This window comes from Doryrhamphus excisus, chromosome 21 (assembly GCF_030265055.1).
Source record: "Doryrhamphus excisus isolate RoL2022-K1 chromosome 21, RoL_Dexc_1.0, whole genome shotgun sequence".
Taxonomy (NCBI): domain Eukaryota; kingdom Metazoa; phylum Chordata; class Actinopteri; order Syngnathiformes; family Syngnathidae; genus Doryrhamphus; species Doryrhamphus excisus.
In genome coordinates, this window is record NC_080486.1 from 12,424,106 (window position 1) to 12,441,392 (window position 17,287).

At 48.1% G+C, this 17,287-nt stretch overlaps 2 protein-coding genes across 2 annotated transcripts; both read right to left on the bottom strand.

Moving 5' to 3' along the window:
* Positions 1-199: 199 nt before the first annotated feature.
* LOC131108854 (patched domain-containing protein 1-like) lies at positions 200-6,843 on the bottom strand. The gene is made up of 5 exons (XM_058060250.1): positions 6,544-6,843; positions 5,951-6,483; positions 3,815-4,514; positions 2,175-2,839; positions 200-1,714 (listed from the first exon to the last, which is right to left on the bottom strand). Exons 2-5 carry the CDS (start codon positions 6,371-6,373, stop codon positions 611-613), a joined length of 2,892 nt encoding a protein of 963 aa, XP_057916233.1. The 5' UTR covers positions 6,374-6,483; positions 6,544-6,843; the 3' UTR covers positions 200-610.
* Positions 6,844-6,954: 111 nt separating this feature from the next.
* Positions 6,955-17,217, bottom strand: LOC131109225 (phosphate-regulating neutral endopeptidase PHEX-like). Its single transcript, XM_058060969.1, has 24 exons — positions 17,079-17,217; positions 15,754-15,989; positions 15,522-15,688; positions 14,007-14,060; positions 13,770-13,931; positions 13,610-13,693; positions 13,238-13,464; positions 12,936-13,004; positions 12,751-12,870; positions 12,584-12,667; positions 12,213-12,355; positions 11,999-12,092; positions 11,752-11,880; positions 11,425-11,526; positions 11,283-11,360; positions 11,119-11,222; positions 10,984-11,042; positions 10,715-10,769; positions 10,454-10,521; positions 10,243-10,373; positions 10,091-10,156; positions 9,913-10,017; positions 9,762-9,838; positions 6,955-9,582 (listed from the first exon to the last, which is right to left on the bottom strand). Exons 3-24 carry the CDS (start codon positions 15,643-15,645, stop codon positions 9,480-9,482), a joined length of 2,238 nt encoding a protein of 745 aa, XP_057916952.1. The 5' UTR covers positions 15,646-15,688; positions 15,754-15,989; positions 17,079-17,217; the 3' UTR covers positions 6,955-9,479.
* Positions 17,218-17,287: the final 70 nt, after the last annotated feature.

The window sequence follows — 17,287 nt, forward strand, 5'->3', positions numbered from 1 at the left end:
GAGTGAGCAACCATAACTTATTGACTAGCTGTTTAGCTTCCAGTGTAGTTGTAGTGAAAATGGCGACTGAAGCGACAGTGCATAGTATTTAGTAGGATCCAGAGATGGAGCTGCCATATGGTAAGATGGAAAGGACAGGGTCAAGGTGGTCTTGGCTTTAACACTGTGACTTTATTGGTCCCAGCGTTCAGGTAGAAATACAGATGATTGCCTCATGTTGCATTCATGTACACAACATGGACACCAGGTACTGGGGGCATGCCTTCGTCGATAAAGGCATGCTTTGTGCACTTGGAACAGAAAACGGGTGTGCCCACCTTCGAGTTCTGTGACCGAGCAAGAGGTGTGTCCCAATACTTTTGCCCACGTGCAACTAGTTACATAGCAAACTAGTTAGCGCCTGCAGCAACAACAATGAGATCCAATCTCCTGAGCGCAGCTAATCCTCCAATCTTTGGTTATTGGACAGGCCGTTACCATGGATACGCTACACCCAGGTCCTCGCTTATCCATCACTTGATAAAAAACACCTTCCGTTTATCTTTCCACAGGTTTCTGTCTGCAGCATCGAGTCCCGCATGGCGGTCTCCATGGCAACCGATTCCTGGCATCAGACCGTTGTGATTTGGTCCACTACTCGAGTGCTGTCATTCATCTCTACGCATTCCACTTCCTGCCTGGGGGCGTCTCCCCCGGCGGGCCGGTGGGCGCGGCTTTTTGAGGGCGGCAGAAAGGTAAGGAGGGTGGGCAAGAAGGCCAGCGTGTGCAGCGCCGAGCAGACCGCCGTCAGGGCCAAGCAGCGGAAGAGCGTGCGAGTCAGGTTGGAGCGCACGGAGCCCACGGGGACCAGGGCGGCGACGTAGCAGATGAAGGCCTGCAAGGAAGGCACGCCGTGTCTCTCCAGCGCCACCCTCACCCAGCGGGTCCTGCTGTCGCCCTGCCCCGCCGCGAAGCTGCAGAGGAGGGGCCCGCTGCAGTCTGCGGCGTGCCCCAGGGCCAGGATCAGACACAGCACGGACATGCAGTCCAACTCCACTCCCCACAAGGTCATGAACCCCAGCACGCCAAACTGGACGGAGAGCAGGGTGAGGCCCAACCACACCGACACCAGCGGCTCCACCACGGCGAGGGAGGACAACCCCAGCAGGAAGAGCACCGCCAGCAAGGAGTGACGCAGCGGTGAGCTGACCGCCGTGGCGTAGCGGTCCAGGTACACAAAGGAAGGGTTAAAGATGAGAAATCGAACTCGGGAGGTGAGTGACAGTCGGCGGAGGGTGTCCAGCAGCACCGACATCTCCTCCCGCTTGTTCTCCGTCGTCTTAGCGACCAGGAAGATGCGTGACGCCGCAACATCCGGCTCCTCCCCCTGACCCCGCTCGGCGAAGATGATGTCGTCGGCAAAGTGGGCGAAGCGTGGCTCTCGGAGGAAGGCGTGGCGGAGCGTGCGGGTGAAGTTTTCCCGAGGCGGGCTAGTGGACTGGTTGCGCTCGGACAGGAAGGTCAGGTAGGCCTCCAGCCAGCTGATCCTCTGGAAGCCCTTGGCGTACTCCAGGAGGTCCCGCTGCACGGAGTCGTTCCAGTAGGGGGCGCTCTCGTAGATGTAGAAGCCAATGACGGGGGAGTAGGAGCTGAAGTATCGCTGCTGGGCGCGCGTGTACGACACTGTGGCCGTATCCATGGCGACCAGGGCACTGGGGTCCGAGCCCTGGGCCACCTGTCAAAAACAACAACATTTATTTATACAATATCTATAAATAATTAGAAATAATTAGAATTACTAATTAATCATATTTATAGGTTCAAGATAAATTTATTTAAATAATTTGTAAAGATAAAAAAATATATAAATTTTTTTATTATTATTAGAGAATTATAATATATTATATAATATATATAAAATATTATTATAATAACTTTTATAAGAATAATGTAATAATTATTATAAGAATAATGTAATAATTAAATAAATTAATTCTTTTAAAATAATAACAATAATAACAAATATTGAATAGTAATAATTAATAAATAATTTACATTTAAAAAAAATAAATTAAGTCATGAATAAACAAATTTTGAAAAAAGTTAAATTTAAAAATACGTAACCAAAAAAAAAAAAAAAAGAGGACAATACTTTCAGACACTTGAACCCTACGTCAGATGCCATCATGTCTCACCTGCAGGAAGCCCATCAGTCCAAAGGAGATGTAGACCAGATAGAGCAGCACCACAAAAGGCTTGACATATGTGTTAGTGATCCAGTCTCCATAGCAACGCCTCACACAGCCCAGCAGAAGGTGCGAGTCCTGAGGACGTGCGTCTGAGGCATGTGTGCCGTTCGTCATGTGACCGTGGATGTTTGCCGCACGAGGATGCACGTACGTGCGCGTGTGCGTGAGGTTCCCGGAGTGGCAGTGACCGACCCCGTGCGGCGCGCCTGTAGTCTGCGCCTCATCCTGGTAACGGGTGTACATCAGGCACCTGTACCAGGCCGGCTTGGAGTCCAGACGGTCCTGCTTTGGAACCCTCCGGCAAAAGCATCCGTGTCTGTAACCCGTCTCCAGGTATCCGGTGAAGACCAGACAGGAGCTGTAGAAGGACAGCATGTACACGTATCCCACGGTGACCGCCAAGGCGGCCGTGCGGCAGAAGAGGCGCACGGCCTCCATGTTGGTGAGCGGTGAGGCGGCCAGCCCCAGCGTCAGGAGGTGCAGCATGGTGGAGCCGGAGAAGCGCAGCATGACGTCCTCGAAGACGCTCGCCACCCGCTCCTTCACGTGTTGGTCCTCGCTTGTTCGTCTCCATGACGACAGCATCTCAAAGGACCCAAAGAGGCCGTGACCTGAGGATGAACACACATCTGATGAGATCCGATACACTTGTACTGCCTTTGCAAGTATAGTACTTGTGACTGACAGTCACAGGTTGGGTCGGACCAACCAGGAAGTGATGTATGTCAACCACAACATGTCAAAAACATGTCACATTTTCACTTATTTGCAGCGGTTGAAGAGCTACAAAGTCCTCCAAATATTCACGTTAGCTCTCGTGTAAGCGTACTAATGAACAAATAGTGAAATGGTCGTCTTTGGACACGCAGCAGATGTTTTTCAAGCCAGTCTGAATGGTTGCCATGGCGCCAGCAAGTCTCCCGGTGACCTCAACAACACGACAATACACTTCACACCTCAACTGAAACCTAACAGACCGACAACGTCGGTCCTGGGTGAGACTGATGAAGTCTGCGGAACCGTGAAGATCACACACGGGCACCGAGACCGTCGAAAAGGAAGTTGTTTCCCTGACTTTACACGTCTGCCCACATTCACGGCGACATTTTCTTCTATTCCCTCTCGGCTGTGATTTCAAGCTGGTGGTCCCGCCTCCACATTACCATACATCCAGGCTGAGTAACCTTAAAGACCCCCTGCTGCTTGTGTTCCGTCAGTCAGAAAAATGTGCTAATCATAAAGCGGCGCCGCTCTCTCTCTTCAGGAAGTCAAGGTCGACCACCTGTCAGTCATTCTGAAATGACGCCGTCCAGCCGGTCCTCACACCCTGGAGGTAAGCATCAGATGCGGCAGACAGCGAACACGGCGTTCTGTGATGGAAAAATCAATAGAAGTAGAAGCATTCGTCTTGGCGGCGTGTGTGGATTCGCTTTCGTTTTCTTTTATGGCGTCTTTTTTTTTTCTGCAACATTCTAGTTGTGTGTTGGCATTTTAGACAATTTCACTAATTTATTGAATGCACCAATTTATCTGCTCTCCTAGTTTATCATTGAAGGCATGGTGGCACGGCGTGATCTTTGACCTACCCAGCATGACAAAAGGGATGCCCAGGTACGTGGAATTGTAGGTGGAGCCACCCAGGTTGAGTATCCCAGCAGCCGTCAAGCCCGAGAGAGTGACCGAGAGCAGCGCCAGCAGTCCCAACCACGGCTTGGACCTGACGCAGTCCCTCATGGAGCAGCAGAGCACGGCCAGAACGCCACACATCCCCAAACTGGCCAAGAGGGGCCGCCGTGCCAGAACCGAGGAGATCTGGAAGTCTGTCCTCAGGGACGAGGATGTGGTGGGGTAGAGGTCCAGCTGGGGGTGGAGCGACGCAAACTGCTGCATCTCGCCGAGGAAGGCCTGCTCCCATTGGCCGGCCACGCCCTCCATGAGGCCGCCGCGCGCTTGGAGGTAATAGGTCAGCTGGAGGGCCTTGGCCGAGCGCACGCCCTCACCTCTGACTCCTTGCACGCGCACCGCCCCGTTGGGCCCCCAGCCCTGCACGCCGCCCAGCTGGTGGCCCACGTAAGCCTGGCGCCCGTCCGCCAGCTGCGTGATTGGGTAGCGGAGGGCCGGGGTGGTGCGGTTTGCCGTGCGGGCCGACTGGATCTCCTCCATAGCACGGATGATGTCATCGATGATGCACACGTTCTTGTCGTCAGGGAGACACAGGTGGGAGAAGGAGTAGTTGAAACCCGATGGGGGCACCGACACCTGCATGTGGTAGATCAGCCTGTGGAGCTGCGATGGGACAACCAGAGAAGAAGAAGTGCTCAAAAACAGGCTTTTGATGTCACCGCCGCTTCAAGGAAGACCAAGTTGTAGGCTTCACTACACATCTTAAAATATTTTTTAATATTTTTTTGCCCAGGTGTACCAAATGTTGTTACGAGTGAATATAACTGTATTTACAACTACATACAGTACCAGTCAAAAGTTTGCGGACGCTTGAGCATGCTATTGAATGAGCAAGTGTCTCCTTATTTTTGACTGGTGCTGCAAATGCCACGTCAATAACATTCATTTTAGTCGACACAGCTCCAGATATTAAAATTACATTTTTCAATATAGTGATATTGGCACGCAGACCTCACAGCTAGGAGACCAGGGTTCAATTCCCTCCTCTCTGTGTGGAGTTTGCATGTTCACCCGTGCACGCGTGGGTTTCCTCCCACATTCCAAAAACATGCTAGGTTAATTAGCGACTCCAAATTGTCCATAGGTATGAATGTGAGTGTGAATGGTTGTTTGTCTATATGTGCCCTGTGATTGGCTACCCCGCCTCTCGCCCAAAGACAGCTAAGCAAAGGCTCCAGCACCGCCCGCGACCCTTATGAAGAAAAGCGGTAGAAAATGAATGAATGAATCTAGTGATATTATCCCTGAAGGAGACGTATGATTTAGCCTCTATAAATAAGACTTCACCAGATGGGGCAGGGGGGGTGTTGGTGCTCAAGTGACAGGCTAACAATGGAAGTCTGAGAAATATCCCATGTTGCCATGGCAAGAGCACAACAGTGCCAACATCCACACTGCTGGTTACCGAGCAACAAGCCTGATGCCAGGCTCTCGCATCCACGGATGCTACTTCCTCACTTTTTCCTGCCACACATAATTTAACATCGTTTTTTTTTTCCCTAACTATTTTTAACTCGCCGCGGCCCATCATTTGTGATTTAATAGCACAGAAGCTTGTAACATGCGTGCCCATTTACGATGAAATAACGCCGCCGCTAAGCAATAAATTTGGATTCTATTCCATTTGTGTGTGAGAATGACTTCTGATTTGTGATGGGGGGGGGGGGGGGGGGATTCCTTGTCAACACTAAATTATGCAAATGCAGATGTCAGCAAAATGCTAAATAAACTTGTTTCTGTGTGTCATAAAAGCCATTTTATAGTTTGTGGTGGAGTGTTGTAATTCAAATTAAGTGCAGACAGCTTTTTTTATTGCTTCAAATAAAAGTTATGCTGCACTCACTGGTTGCAACATGAAGTCCAAACACAAAATCTGCCTTCATAAGGATAGCTTTTATTCTCATATTTATCATTCACCACGAATTAATATCTTTTTATCATTTTTGATTTGGATTTCAATATTTTGAGTGTAAAATAGACTCAGTTTTTAATTGGAGACAAAAAAAAGTGATAAGAATGAAGGAAAGTTGTGTGTATACCTCGAGTATAGCGTCCATGTGAGGCGGTTCCAGGACGCTCCCTCGCCGGGCAGTGATGATGACGCGCCCGTAGCGCCCGGGCGTCTGCAGGTCTGAGTAGAGGGCGTGCTTGGAGTGGTTGATGGGGAAGAGGCTGTCCACCAGGTTGCCCTCGATCTTGGCCAGGCTGTGCTTGGGCGCCAGCAGGCTCTCCACGTCCTCCTCCACGCGGTAGCGGCTGAAGCTGGCCCCCAGCAGGATGGAGAGGAGCACCGGCGTCGAGGCAAAGAACACCGGGTGACTGGCCACGAAGCGACCGAGCGCGCGGAAGCCGCCGCTCAGGCCGGCGTGCAACACCTGGCGGAGCATAGTGGAGCGCGGCCGCGGCTCGAGCCTCTCCCACCGACCGAGGCGCCGCCGAGCGTCAGGGACTGCCGGGCGCATCGGTACCAGCAACGGTTCCCTCCATGAGAAGGAGAGGGAAGGAGGGGTTGGCTCCCGGAGCCGGGGAGGATCCTACACTGGGGTGAGGCGCCCCCTTTTCTTGTGCTCTTCTAAAAGACAAAAACACGTGTTAGCTCAAAGGGGGACATTTTTAAAACATTTCCTCCTACCTGCTGCTCCGGACTGCCCGGCGTCAGAGCCCACAAACAGACGCTCTCGTCCCAGCCGAGCTCCACTGCCGCTGTCACTGCCTAGTGCGGTGCTGGTGTTTAGTAGTCCGTGTGCGCATCGGGAAGGCATTACGGTAAAAGCAGGCGATGTCAAAATAAAAGCCCTTTCCGGAACTAGTCCAATATCAACGAATGAAACAAAAACATAACATAGAACACACCCCAGTTGAGTTATAAAACTGTTTTAACACTAATTTGTGTGGCAAAATAATGTACGGATCTGGACACCAATGCAAACCAATGAACATTCTTAAATTACTAACAAGATTGAACATTATTTCTTTGTACGAGCAGAATTTGCCAGTTTAAATGCATCTAAAAATGCATGTAAATATTGTGGGGATGCCTGGGAAGTCCTCAAATACTGTACCCACACACTCCCACACAAACAATGGAGACCAACTGGCGGATAAACACAACATTCCTGTGTTTATGCATGTTCTAATCCATTATTCAATTAAGCCCCAATTAATTAAGCAGTTAATCGTCATTAGGAGCCCGGTGAGGAGGGTGAATGAGTAAGTGTCTCTACAGGGAGGAAGGGAAGGAAGCGCAGGAGAGGAAATGAAAAGACGGGAGGGCCTTGGGGGCTCTCCCTGATAACAAAAGTCATAATTAGTGAGGCTCAAAGATTTATAGGAAACAGAATAAAGCTATTTTCTCTTCACATAAGACGAGGGGGAAGTGTGTGACACATTTCCTGTATTATTTATAAAAAAAAGCCATATGGACTGAAAGCCTCTAGATCCATACATTTTTGGTGAAGACCATTCATTAATAAAGAGTCCCATCATTTCGTTCTTGGATTATTTATAGAGTCATCCATCTCCAGGCTGGCTCCTGCTGAAAGGAACTATCCTCTAAACATGCCTGCCACATGGGATGCGTACTACTTATTATTATTATTAAATATCATCATTTAAATTAGCCACTGGAACTGCTGTCCTCATAATACATGTAAACCTTCATATTCCGGCTCCTTCTTTGCAATTTTTCAGCATATTTATCATTTCTAAACGACATCTGGACATAAAGTCGTTGGGCCGGAAGGATGCAGAGCGGTAAGGAGGAGGTCACTGAGAGGATAAAGTCAAGATTAGATTACAGTAAAGGGCCAGAAACAGCAGAGACAAACACAAAGAGACATGAAAATGTCTCCTATAGAGGAGTACACTACTCTAACCACCAGTGGGCGCTGTGGGAAAAAGAGTCATGATTAGTTATATTGCCAATATTCAGATTTGTTATCAAGTAAGTCATGTTTTTTGTCTTGGAAGTAATACTTTAGCACTAATTCATTTCTCACTGCCGACTCTCCCTGTCCTTTTTTCTGTTGTGTATCCAGCAGATGGTGCTGTGGCTAAAAAAGCTTGTCACATTACCTTTATTGATAATATTCAGATTTCTCATCAAGTAAGGAGTCAAGTGCGTGCCCTTTTTTATGGGTTGCGCCCCATGAATCCTGCCTAGCAACAAGCAGCAATGCAAATATAAGACAAAGAAAGGATCGGATCTGCTGCTGTGTGCGCGCTTGCTAACTAAATATAGGAGAGGAAAAAAAAAGACGTTTACAAGTGTATGCGTGTGTGTTGCTTACACGTGTCGTAACAGCAGATCTCACGTCATTACTGTCCATCTCACTGACACACTTCCTCTGAGAGACGGGGACTGCTTTTCTAATCAGTGTGTATCGATGCCAGTCCCGCCGGGGTTGCCACAGATGTATGTCACTCATGGCCCCCCTGCCCCCACCCCCGTCACACAAAGACACAAACAATCACATCCAAGATCACCCTGATATAGGAGAGAAAACACAATGGGTTGCCATGGCAACTTCCAAGCGGGGTGTGCGAGTGGGTCACAAATCAATAACCACACGAGCCAATCGGCTCAGTCCTCCCAGGCTTTCATTCACACTTTAATAGAATAAAATCGTTCATAAAATGTCTCTGATACGTGCTTGAAGTTCACTTACACTTACACAAAATTTCAGCACTGGGACTGCTGATGGTTACCATAGCAACAGCTGGACGTGTGCTGCAGTTTGGGGATTTTTCTTTGCCTCCAATCTCTCTTTATAACATGACATTTATGTTATTATTTATGTAGATAGAATTTGTACATTCATTTAGTTCATTATTATAAATTTAATAAATTAAATGATTTTATTTAAAATGAAATATTTGTATTAGTATGATTGAAATGACGTTAAAACATCTGTATTATTTGAAAATGTATTTGTATTGATTCAAATGTAATCAATATACAGTATTTGTATGATTTGATTAAAATTAAAAGGCACATCAACATTTTAGCCCCCTCCCCGAATATTTGTACTCAGGAACATTGTACTTCTATTCGAAATGATATATTATACCATACTTTGAATTTCATTGGAACATTTATATTATTATGACAGCATTTCTTTACTGAGAGGAACCACAAGGTTTTGTTGCATTATTATAAAGCAGGGGGTGTCTATTTTGGCTTCTTGAGTCAATGGTACCAAATATGGTTCCACAAAACTTGGCCAATATACTGTATAAAATGGTAAATTGCTTAAAATATATGTATATCCAGGATGAGAAAGTAATAGTTATTATATAGTAGCGCCACTGAGGTATAAAAAAAGTTTATTCCAATCGACGTTCCATCATCCAAAGCTTGAGTTAGACATCATGTTAGACATCATGTTCATGTGATGGAAGGCTCCCACCAATCAGTTCACTCTCAGTAAAACGTTCTGCTCGTACAAACCCAAACACGTCAGCGGATAAACCGCGTCTGCTCCTTCCGCTTCCACTCGGGGCGCCGGCACGCTCCGCCTCTTGGTCAGCCGGCGGCTCCGACAGCCCCGTCGGGCCTGGGGTCGAGGGTCACCACACTCGGCAGGACTGTGCACCTCTGTTCATTCCTGACAGCTCGGGGCAGCTGAAGGCCTTGCCGAACTCAGGGAAGTTGCTCATGGCTCCGACAACCCTGCGGGGGGGGAAAGAGGGCAGGGATGCTGAGGATAAACGTCTTCATAGTCAAAATGTACACAACAATGAACCAAACTTCCAGTCTCTATTGGATTCTACATTCAGGAGCACATCAACATGAATGCAGTACTGTGTATGATAAGTGATAAGGTAATATGATAAGGTAAGTGTGCTTACCGGTACTTCGGTGGACTGTGTGCTCCACTCTGTATCTGGTCCCTGGCCGCCTCCGGGCGATACGCGTTACATCTGACCTACAAGCGTGTCGCACAAGAGCTTTCAGGCCCAATTTCACACAACACAGCGTGCTCACTTGGCGTGTTCTTACATGTGCGTAGCTCAAGAAGAACAGCTGGTTGTTGTTCAGTCCGACTCCGGGCAGCAGAGGCTCCTCTGTGCCTCCTCGGCTCTCGTCCACCCAGCGCCTGTACGCCTGACACATAAAAAAAAACACACACACACTTTGTATGAACTTGTGATGCCATGCAGGCATACGCTGATCATACCCTGAAGGCTTGTCTTATTCCTCCGTTATCTGCGATGTTCTCTGCTAGCGTCCTCTTGCCTCGCACCTGCAAACATCATCACCACCAAGACAGGAAGTCCTGATGTGACACCCACAACCAACGTGGCCGATATGATACTGAAAGTGCTTTACGTTCAATCCCGCCTCCTCCCAATGGTAGTCGTTGTACTGCTCCACCATACACTGAGTCTTGTCGGTGAAGGCCGTCACGGACGAGTTGCTCCACCACTGGTCCAAATTGCCATCTTTGTCGTATTTGCGGCCTGTTGTGCAAAAAAAAAAAAACAACAACAAGGTTAACGTTGATGCAAGTATTTTACTCATCTCTGACTGTTGCGTTTACCGTTGTTGTCGAAACCGTGCGTCAGCTCGTGTCCGACGATCACACCGATGGCGCCGTAACTCAAAGACCTGCAAGGCAAGAGTTCAGGTCTGAGGTCATGGAGCCACATGTGAATGAAGAATGAGTAATAATAGTAACGTCAGAGTGACAAGAATGATGCATAGTTCAAAAGTTATGCAACTTTGCAACGCAACGTAACAAATAAATCATGTTTCAATATAATAATTTCAATAATGCTAAAAGAATATAACGCAGCAGCACCTTGGGTACGCTTTGCCCCAAAAGAAAGGTTTCTGGAGCTCACCGGCTGGGAATCCTGAAAGGGAAAGTCACATATTTAAACTCACACACAAACATACAGCAGTCCATTTCCTGTTGGTGCTTTTTCAATATCCTGAAGAAAAAGTATGTTTATTGATGAAGCATTTCTAAGTCTCCTCCTTCATGGTTATGAAAACAGGTTTTAGGTTATTTGTAAGCAATAATCCCCACCCTTTTTGAAAGGCAACTACCAGGAACATCAGTCTTACTAATCTGGTTGGTGGATGAGCTGTAGAAGGCGTTGACCGTTGTCGGGTTTGTGAACCACCTGCAATGCAGAAAACACAAATGTCCTGTTGCAACAGGAAGTGGAGGAGAAGGCCACACAGAGGCGCTCAGCTCACTCAGTACGCGGGACCCTCCTACGAAGCCAGGCCACGTCGGACTGAGCAATGAACTTCAGCGTCTGCATCACGTTGCCGTAGTAGTCCGTCTCGAGGAACTCTAGCTGAGAGGAGCACGTGATGTCAACACGGGTGAAGGAAGACAGGCGCGTCGCTGTACCCACCTGGTTTAAGTCATCATTGAGGTAGGTGTCATTCAGGATGAACTCGGGGTAGCCGACTTTAGCCAGGACGGCGTGAGCCTGAGGGACGACAGCGCTGACGTTAGACTTTTAATAGACCAGAGACAGAGTGAGATGTCGTCACCTTTTCTACGGCTCTGGCCTTGGTCGAGTCGTCCATCCACTCGTTCTCCTTCTGCAGCATGTCGATGAACGCCCAGCGGACGCCGCCAATCAGCTCGTCCATCTGAGGAGATTCGGTTATCATTTTATCATTTCAAAAGCTCCCCAGTGTCAGCAGCACTCATGCAGCCCCCAAACCAGGACGCTGCCACCACTATTCACTATTGACAAAATAATCTTGGCACTTGAAACGTTCAAGTTTGTTGATCCTGAGAAGAAATCAGTCGGACACTCTTTTCTGTACTTTCAATCTTTAGCGAAGTAATTGTCTGAAAGATCTCACAATTACCATAAGTTTCTTGTCCTCTTGGAAGTGGGTGTCGACAAAGAGGCGGCCCGTGGCGTAGACGAGCGAGTTCTCCACATAGTTGACGCACTTGTCCCAGCGTGGGGTCAGAGATGTCGTTCCCGTGGTTACCTTGGGGGGGGGGGTCACGAAAGTGTGAGCTGAGTTTGCCACTGGGTGGCATATCGAACCAAATTGTACTCTTTTACTTAATCAAGTAATATTGGGAGGTGTGTGCACGTGTGCTGACCCGAGCAAAGTCCAGGTATCTGTAGAGGAAACGGCGGCTGAGGGTGGTGATCCTGGAAAAAACTGTTCTCCATTGTACGTAGTTAGCGATGGTCCTGCAGGAAGAGAGACAATATTACGTGGCTACATGTAATCTCATTAGTCACCGTAATTGGTGATAATGAGAGACAGGAGACCTCCAGGCTCTGTGGACGTTTGTGTGTGTGTGTACGTGCCTTGGATCTGTGGCGTTAATGAGCTTGACAAGGTCCCTGAAGTACTGCGGCACTCGAACAATGACAGGCTCCGAGGAGGAGATGGAGCGATCCGTGTCGCTGTTGGACTCCACCACAGATTTGACGAAGCCCAACCAATCAAACTGCATTTGAAGGACATGCAGAAATGAACTCATCATGGCTGCAGGTGTATGTTAGTTGCATTAAGTTTCCCCCATTATAACGCCAATACAGCCAATCAGGCATGTGTTTAGTTTTTATATTAATATTAAGACTAGCTTGTTTGTTGACATGATACCACGGTCAACCTTCTGACTTCATAAGTGTCACCTGTCACTCATACAGACCCAGGTCAGGACAATTGAAGTTACCTGTGGCATGTGGCGCTGCAGCCGGGACAGCGTGTACCTGTTGTACATGTTCTCACTGGTCCGGTTCTCATAGGGAATCAGGATCTGCAGGAGCAACGGAAAAGCAATCATGTCCATCGTGCGTGTCCACCTTTTATTTACAAGTATTGGCAAACGCCTCTCTTTACGTGAGCCAGCTGGGTCTCAAAGTCCACCGCTTTTTCCATCTGGACCCTCGTTGCCGTCGTCTTGGGAGCGCCCAACATGACGGCCGTGTCCACCATGAGACTCAACAAGGCTGCACGATACTACACACACAGAGAGAGAGAATGTTTGTAGAAGTAAGACGTAAGAGACAATAGCAGAATATTACCGCCTGGGCAGCAGAGGTGTTGGTGGTGTAGTCCTCCCTCGAGGCCAGAGACAAGGAGGCCTGATCCAGCTGCGTGAAGACAACATATGTTAGAAGAAAAGTGCAACTTCCTGTTCAGTGGAGCGTGAAAAAAGCCCGAAAAAAACCCACCCAGTCCATCATCGTCAGACATGATGCGCATGAGTGCATATAGTTGGTGTGAAGCATCTTAGGGAGCGTGAAGAGACCCCTCTCTCTAATAAACACCCCCCCTCTCTAATATCGTCTCGTGCTAAAACTCGCCTCACTCGCCAACGCCTCACCTTGATGACGTATCTGGAGGAGTTCTTGTCATCGGGCGAGACGTAGAGGCGGATCAGGACGCTCTTGCTGTGCTGGTTCCTCATCTCAGCCAGCGTCCTCAACAGGCTCCACTCCTCCTCGGACCACCGGAAGTCACCCCCGAGGCCGTCGCCCACCACGGGCCAGCGAAACTCAGGCTGCATGAGCGTCTTCAGCATGGGCTTGGCGTCCATCTCTTCCAGCAACGCTAGAGGAGGAGACACAAAAGACCAAAATATATACAGTAAATGAAGGGGGATCTTTTTTTAAATACATATACACAGTATGTATCACTGTGGTTATCAATTATTGATCTCATATTATTAATAATAGGGCCTGTGTGTTGTACTCACTCTCATTCATACAGGACCGGTAGAGGATCTTGGCCTTGGTCACGGCCTCCAGCTCGTTTGCGTCAGTCGGAGCTTCAAGTAACTCTGAAGCCGCCAAAAACATCAGCCGTGATGGGACTCTTGCTGCCTCAGCAAGTGACAATGAAGATGGATATCAAACCTTTGAGTCGCATGTCAACGTGCTGCCGGAGCCAGGGGTAGATGCCGTACGAGGACGACTCCTCGGGAATGGGATTGTCCTTCAGCCATCCGCCGCAGGAATAGGTGTAGAAGTCCTCACAGGGATCAATGGATGGATCCATTTTACTCAGAATAGATCCGGCTATGTTGGAAGAGACCATGAAAAGGATCCTGTATGCACTGAGGACATGAAAATGGGAGGAAAAGTTGCTCTCACCTGCTTCGATGCATTCTGGAGTCAGACAGAACTGCTGCTTGCTTCTTTGGGAAACTGACAAGATAGAAAGATGATTTATTTTGGACATGACCGCAAATGAGCACACTTCCTGGTCATGTGCTGCCCCCTCATGGTTGAAAGTGTGGGCTCATCAACCACAATCATCACACATCATTTTTAGTTTGGCCTAAACGGGTTGCTGACCAATTTTCCTTCATTTTTGAAAAATGAAAGTGAATTGTAAATATTGAAATTGTGTATATTGTACAAAATCAGTGCTGTAAAGTGAACGCAGTGAGGTACCCCAGGCTGGGGGGGGGGGGGGGGGGGGGGTAGCCTGGCAGGACCGCCTGTCACTATAAACTGCTTATGCATGTTCTTATTAAGCTATAAGAATCACAATTTTGTATCATTAGGCTGGTGGCACTTAAATGCAAAGATTTAGCTCTGAGCCTCAGGAAATGAGGGCCGCCTTTCTATTGTTTTTTGTCTTAGGGTTCATCTGATTTTTAATTTCCGAATAAAGATTTCACATTTGAAGTTCTTCACTTCCTGTGTGAATGTTGGAAAATAAATAAATAAATGAGCTTGACAATTAAGTCATCTTCCGGTTCCCTGATTCAAAGAAATGCACTTCCTGATAAAGAAATGCAAGGTGGCTCCTTGGACAGCAGAAGAGTTCCGTGAGGTGAAACAGCCCACGGATTTGGAAAAGCCAATCCCGTTTGAGAACGGATGAGATGTGCGGCGTTCCCTGACCTCTGCGACCAACCGTGTCGTTGCAGGAAGACGCTTCAAGCCTCGCTGGTTTGAAAACAAGAATTTGCGGGGGGGACTTGGCATTCTTGTGCGCGGTCACACGCATGGCGGAAAACGCGAGGGCTTCCATTAGAGTGGGCGTGCTGGGGCGAATGAGGCCCGTCACGTAATTACACTTCAACGCCACCGCAAGAATGCGCCGCATCACAAACCATCGCGGAGCATCCTCACCAGCGGAACATGGACATCAGGATGTTGCTGAAGGGGAAGCACAATGACCCTCAACGGGAATTAGAACGGATGTCCAAACTTCAGCTCCCATTTTGGCTCCTCCTCGAGACCAAAATGTACACAAATAGATGGCGTATCACCATAACAAGTACAAGGGTGTCCAAAGTGTGGCGTGGAGGGTGGAGTACAAAAAAAGAGATTCCACGGTACATTGTTTTGGAAGTTACAGAACATGGATAGATGGACCATTCGTGTCTTTTTGATGCCTTTTTCTCCCTCCCAGTTGGCCTCCCAGTGCGTGAATCATGGTGGGAAAGGCTGCAGTGCACGAGCACGTGGGCGTTTGAAACCTTATATGAACCAGAAATAGTTTGACACAAGCTCTTGCTCACTGCCAGGGACCTTTGCTCTTCCCCCAAGACGTACGCTGCCCCGGGCTTTTAAGCAAGTAGTCTTCTGTGTATGCTAAATTCCTTGCAAATTATAATGCAGCATGAGTGCAAGTGTGTGTGTGTGTGGACTCACCCAGTAGAAGTGCGAGTAGAAGAACCCCACAGAGCAAGGCACACACGATAAACGCTATCCTGTAGCGACGGCCGTTGCCCCGCTCGGGTTTGACCCCTCCGCCACTTAAATGCTCCGCTTCCATGACTTATACACACACACTCCAAAGTATAAATCTGCCTAGCAACCTGAAAAAAAGACATGACATCAATATGAATGCCTATTCCAAAAAAAGACAAGTGTTCTTACTTACCTTCTTCTCAGCTCGTGTCCCTCTGCAGCTCCTGCAACTTTCACCCAAGCTCTCCAAGCTCTTTGCCCCTCCCGCCGTCCGGCACTCCTCCCTCTCAAAGTGTATGTGGAGATGAGTGGGGTCGGGGGGGTTGGGGGGTTTCGACCAAAACTACAGCCTAATCTGTGGAGTGTGACGTGTGACTAATCTCATGCGGACTGCCGGGGACAATCATCAGATGAGAGATGAGATGTTCACTGGACCACAACACACACAATTAATCTGCTGATAATGATGGAGCCCACATTCAACGTCCCCTGTTATGCCACAATGGTTGGTGGCCGCTTGGGCATCTCTGTGTGGAGTTTGCTGTATGTTGTACTTGTGCGGGTTTCCTCCCACATTCCAAAAACATGCTAGGTTAATTGGCGACTCCAAATTGTCCATAGGTATGAATGTGAGTGTGAATGGTTGTTTGTCTATGTGTGCCCTGTGATTGGCTGGCCACCCCGCTCTCGCCTGAAGACAGCTGGGATAATAATAATAATATCATAATAATAATAATAATGGCTCAGTGAACTATTAATACCACCATTCAAATTATGAATGTAGTATTCTACTTTGGTCACTAGGTGTCACTAATTCTTTGGTGAGACAAGCACCAGACTTGATCTTTTATTGTGGGTTTAAATGACCTAAAGCACAAAAGCGTTTTGTGGGTCATAGCTATGACATATGGAAATTATTACCTTGGTTGAAGACAGCCTCACAGCTCATTAGCATTAAAGCGACAGACACACAAAAGGGCGTGTTACTAAAAGCACTTTTAAGTGTGGTCTAAATTCCAGCATCAACATCCACACGCTTCCACTACAATATGGAACATGATACCAAAGGTCCCATGATTGGTCTTCCCAATAACAACCCCCCCACCCTGTTCTCCCTATCCCATTGCGGCGAGGACTATTTCAACATCTGCTCATTAGGGTTTGGGGCGTCGCCTACAGAGTCCTTTTATAGACTTCCTGCGCTGCCGAAAACATCCATTCATCAAGCGAAGAGCAAAGAGGGAGGCCCTGGCTTGTTGTCGTCACTTAACAAGAATACACGGCATGGATGTGAAGAGTTGATGATCATATAACCAGAATAGGAGCAGAAAATCCAGGAGAAAGGCCGCCATTCTTACCAAAGTCATAAATTAGGTCTAATGAGTGGTTGTCATGTGAAGTTTTCGTGTTATATCCGTTCATTTGGTGGGGTGGCGCGTACAGTACAAACAGTAGCAGCTGAAAAAGGTGATTCCACACACATTTTCAGGAAAAAAATGAATGCATTGGGGTTCCTACCTTGAGCTTGAGCGGCTCCATTTCCTCCCAGTCTGTCCTCCGCTGCCTCATCAGCCTCCCGCGGATGTTTGGCCAAACACTCTGCAGGTCGTCATTAGCGTGAGATAAGCAAGCACATACAAGCGTGAGATGGAAACAAATCAACCTTCAAATGTAATCTGAACACAAACATTGACATTCCTTACGCATCCTTCTCCGGTATGGGTCCA

Bases quoted from the DNA above. Each gene is read 5' to 3' on its own strand.
- LOC131109225 (XM_058060969.1), bottom strand. From the start codon at position 15,645: ATGGAAGCGGAGCATTTAAGTGGCGGAGGGGTCAAACCCGAGCGGGGC. The intron at 10,374-10,453 runs GTAAACGCAACA...TTTGCACAACAG, and splicing joins GCACGGTTTCGACAACAACG to GCCGCAAATACGACAAAGAT. The intron at 9,839-9,912 runs GTAAGAACACGC...ACACGCTTGTAG, and splicing joins TCTTCTTGAGCTACGCACAT to GTCAGATGTAACGCGTATCG.
- LOC131108854 (XM_058060250.1), bottom strand. From the start codon at position 6,373: ATGCGCCCGGCAGTCCCTGACGCTCGGCGGCGCCTCGGTCGGTGGGAG. The intron at 4,515-5,950 runs GTATACACACAA...GTCCCATCGCAG, and splicing joins ACATGGACGCTATACTCGAG to CTCCACAGGCTGATCTACCA. The intron at 1,715-2,174 runs GTGAGACATGAT...TGTTTTTGACAG, and splicing joins GACTGATGGGCTTCCTGCAG to GTGGCCCAGGGCTCGGACCC.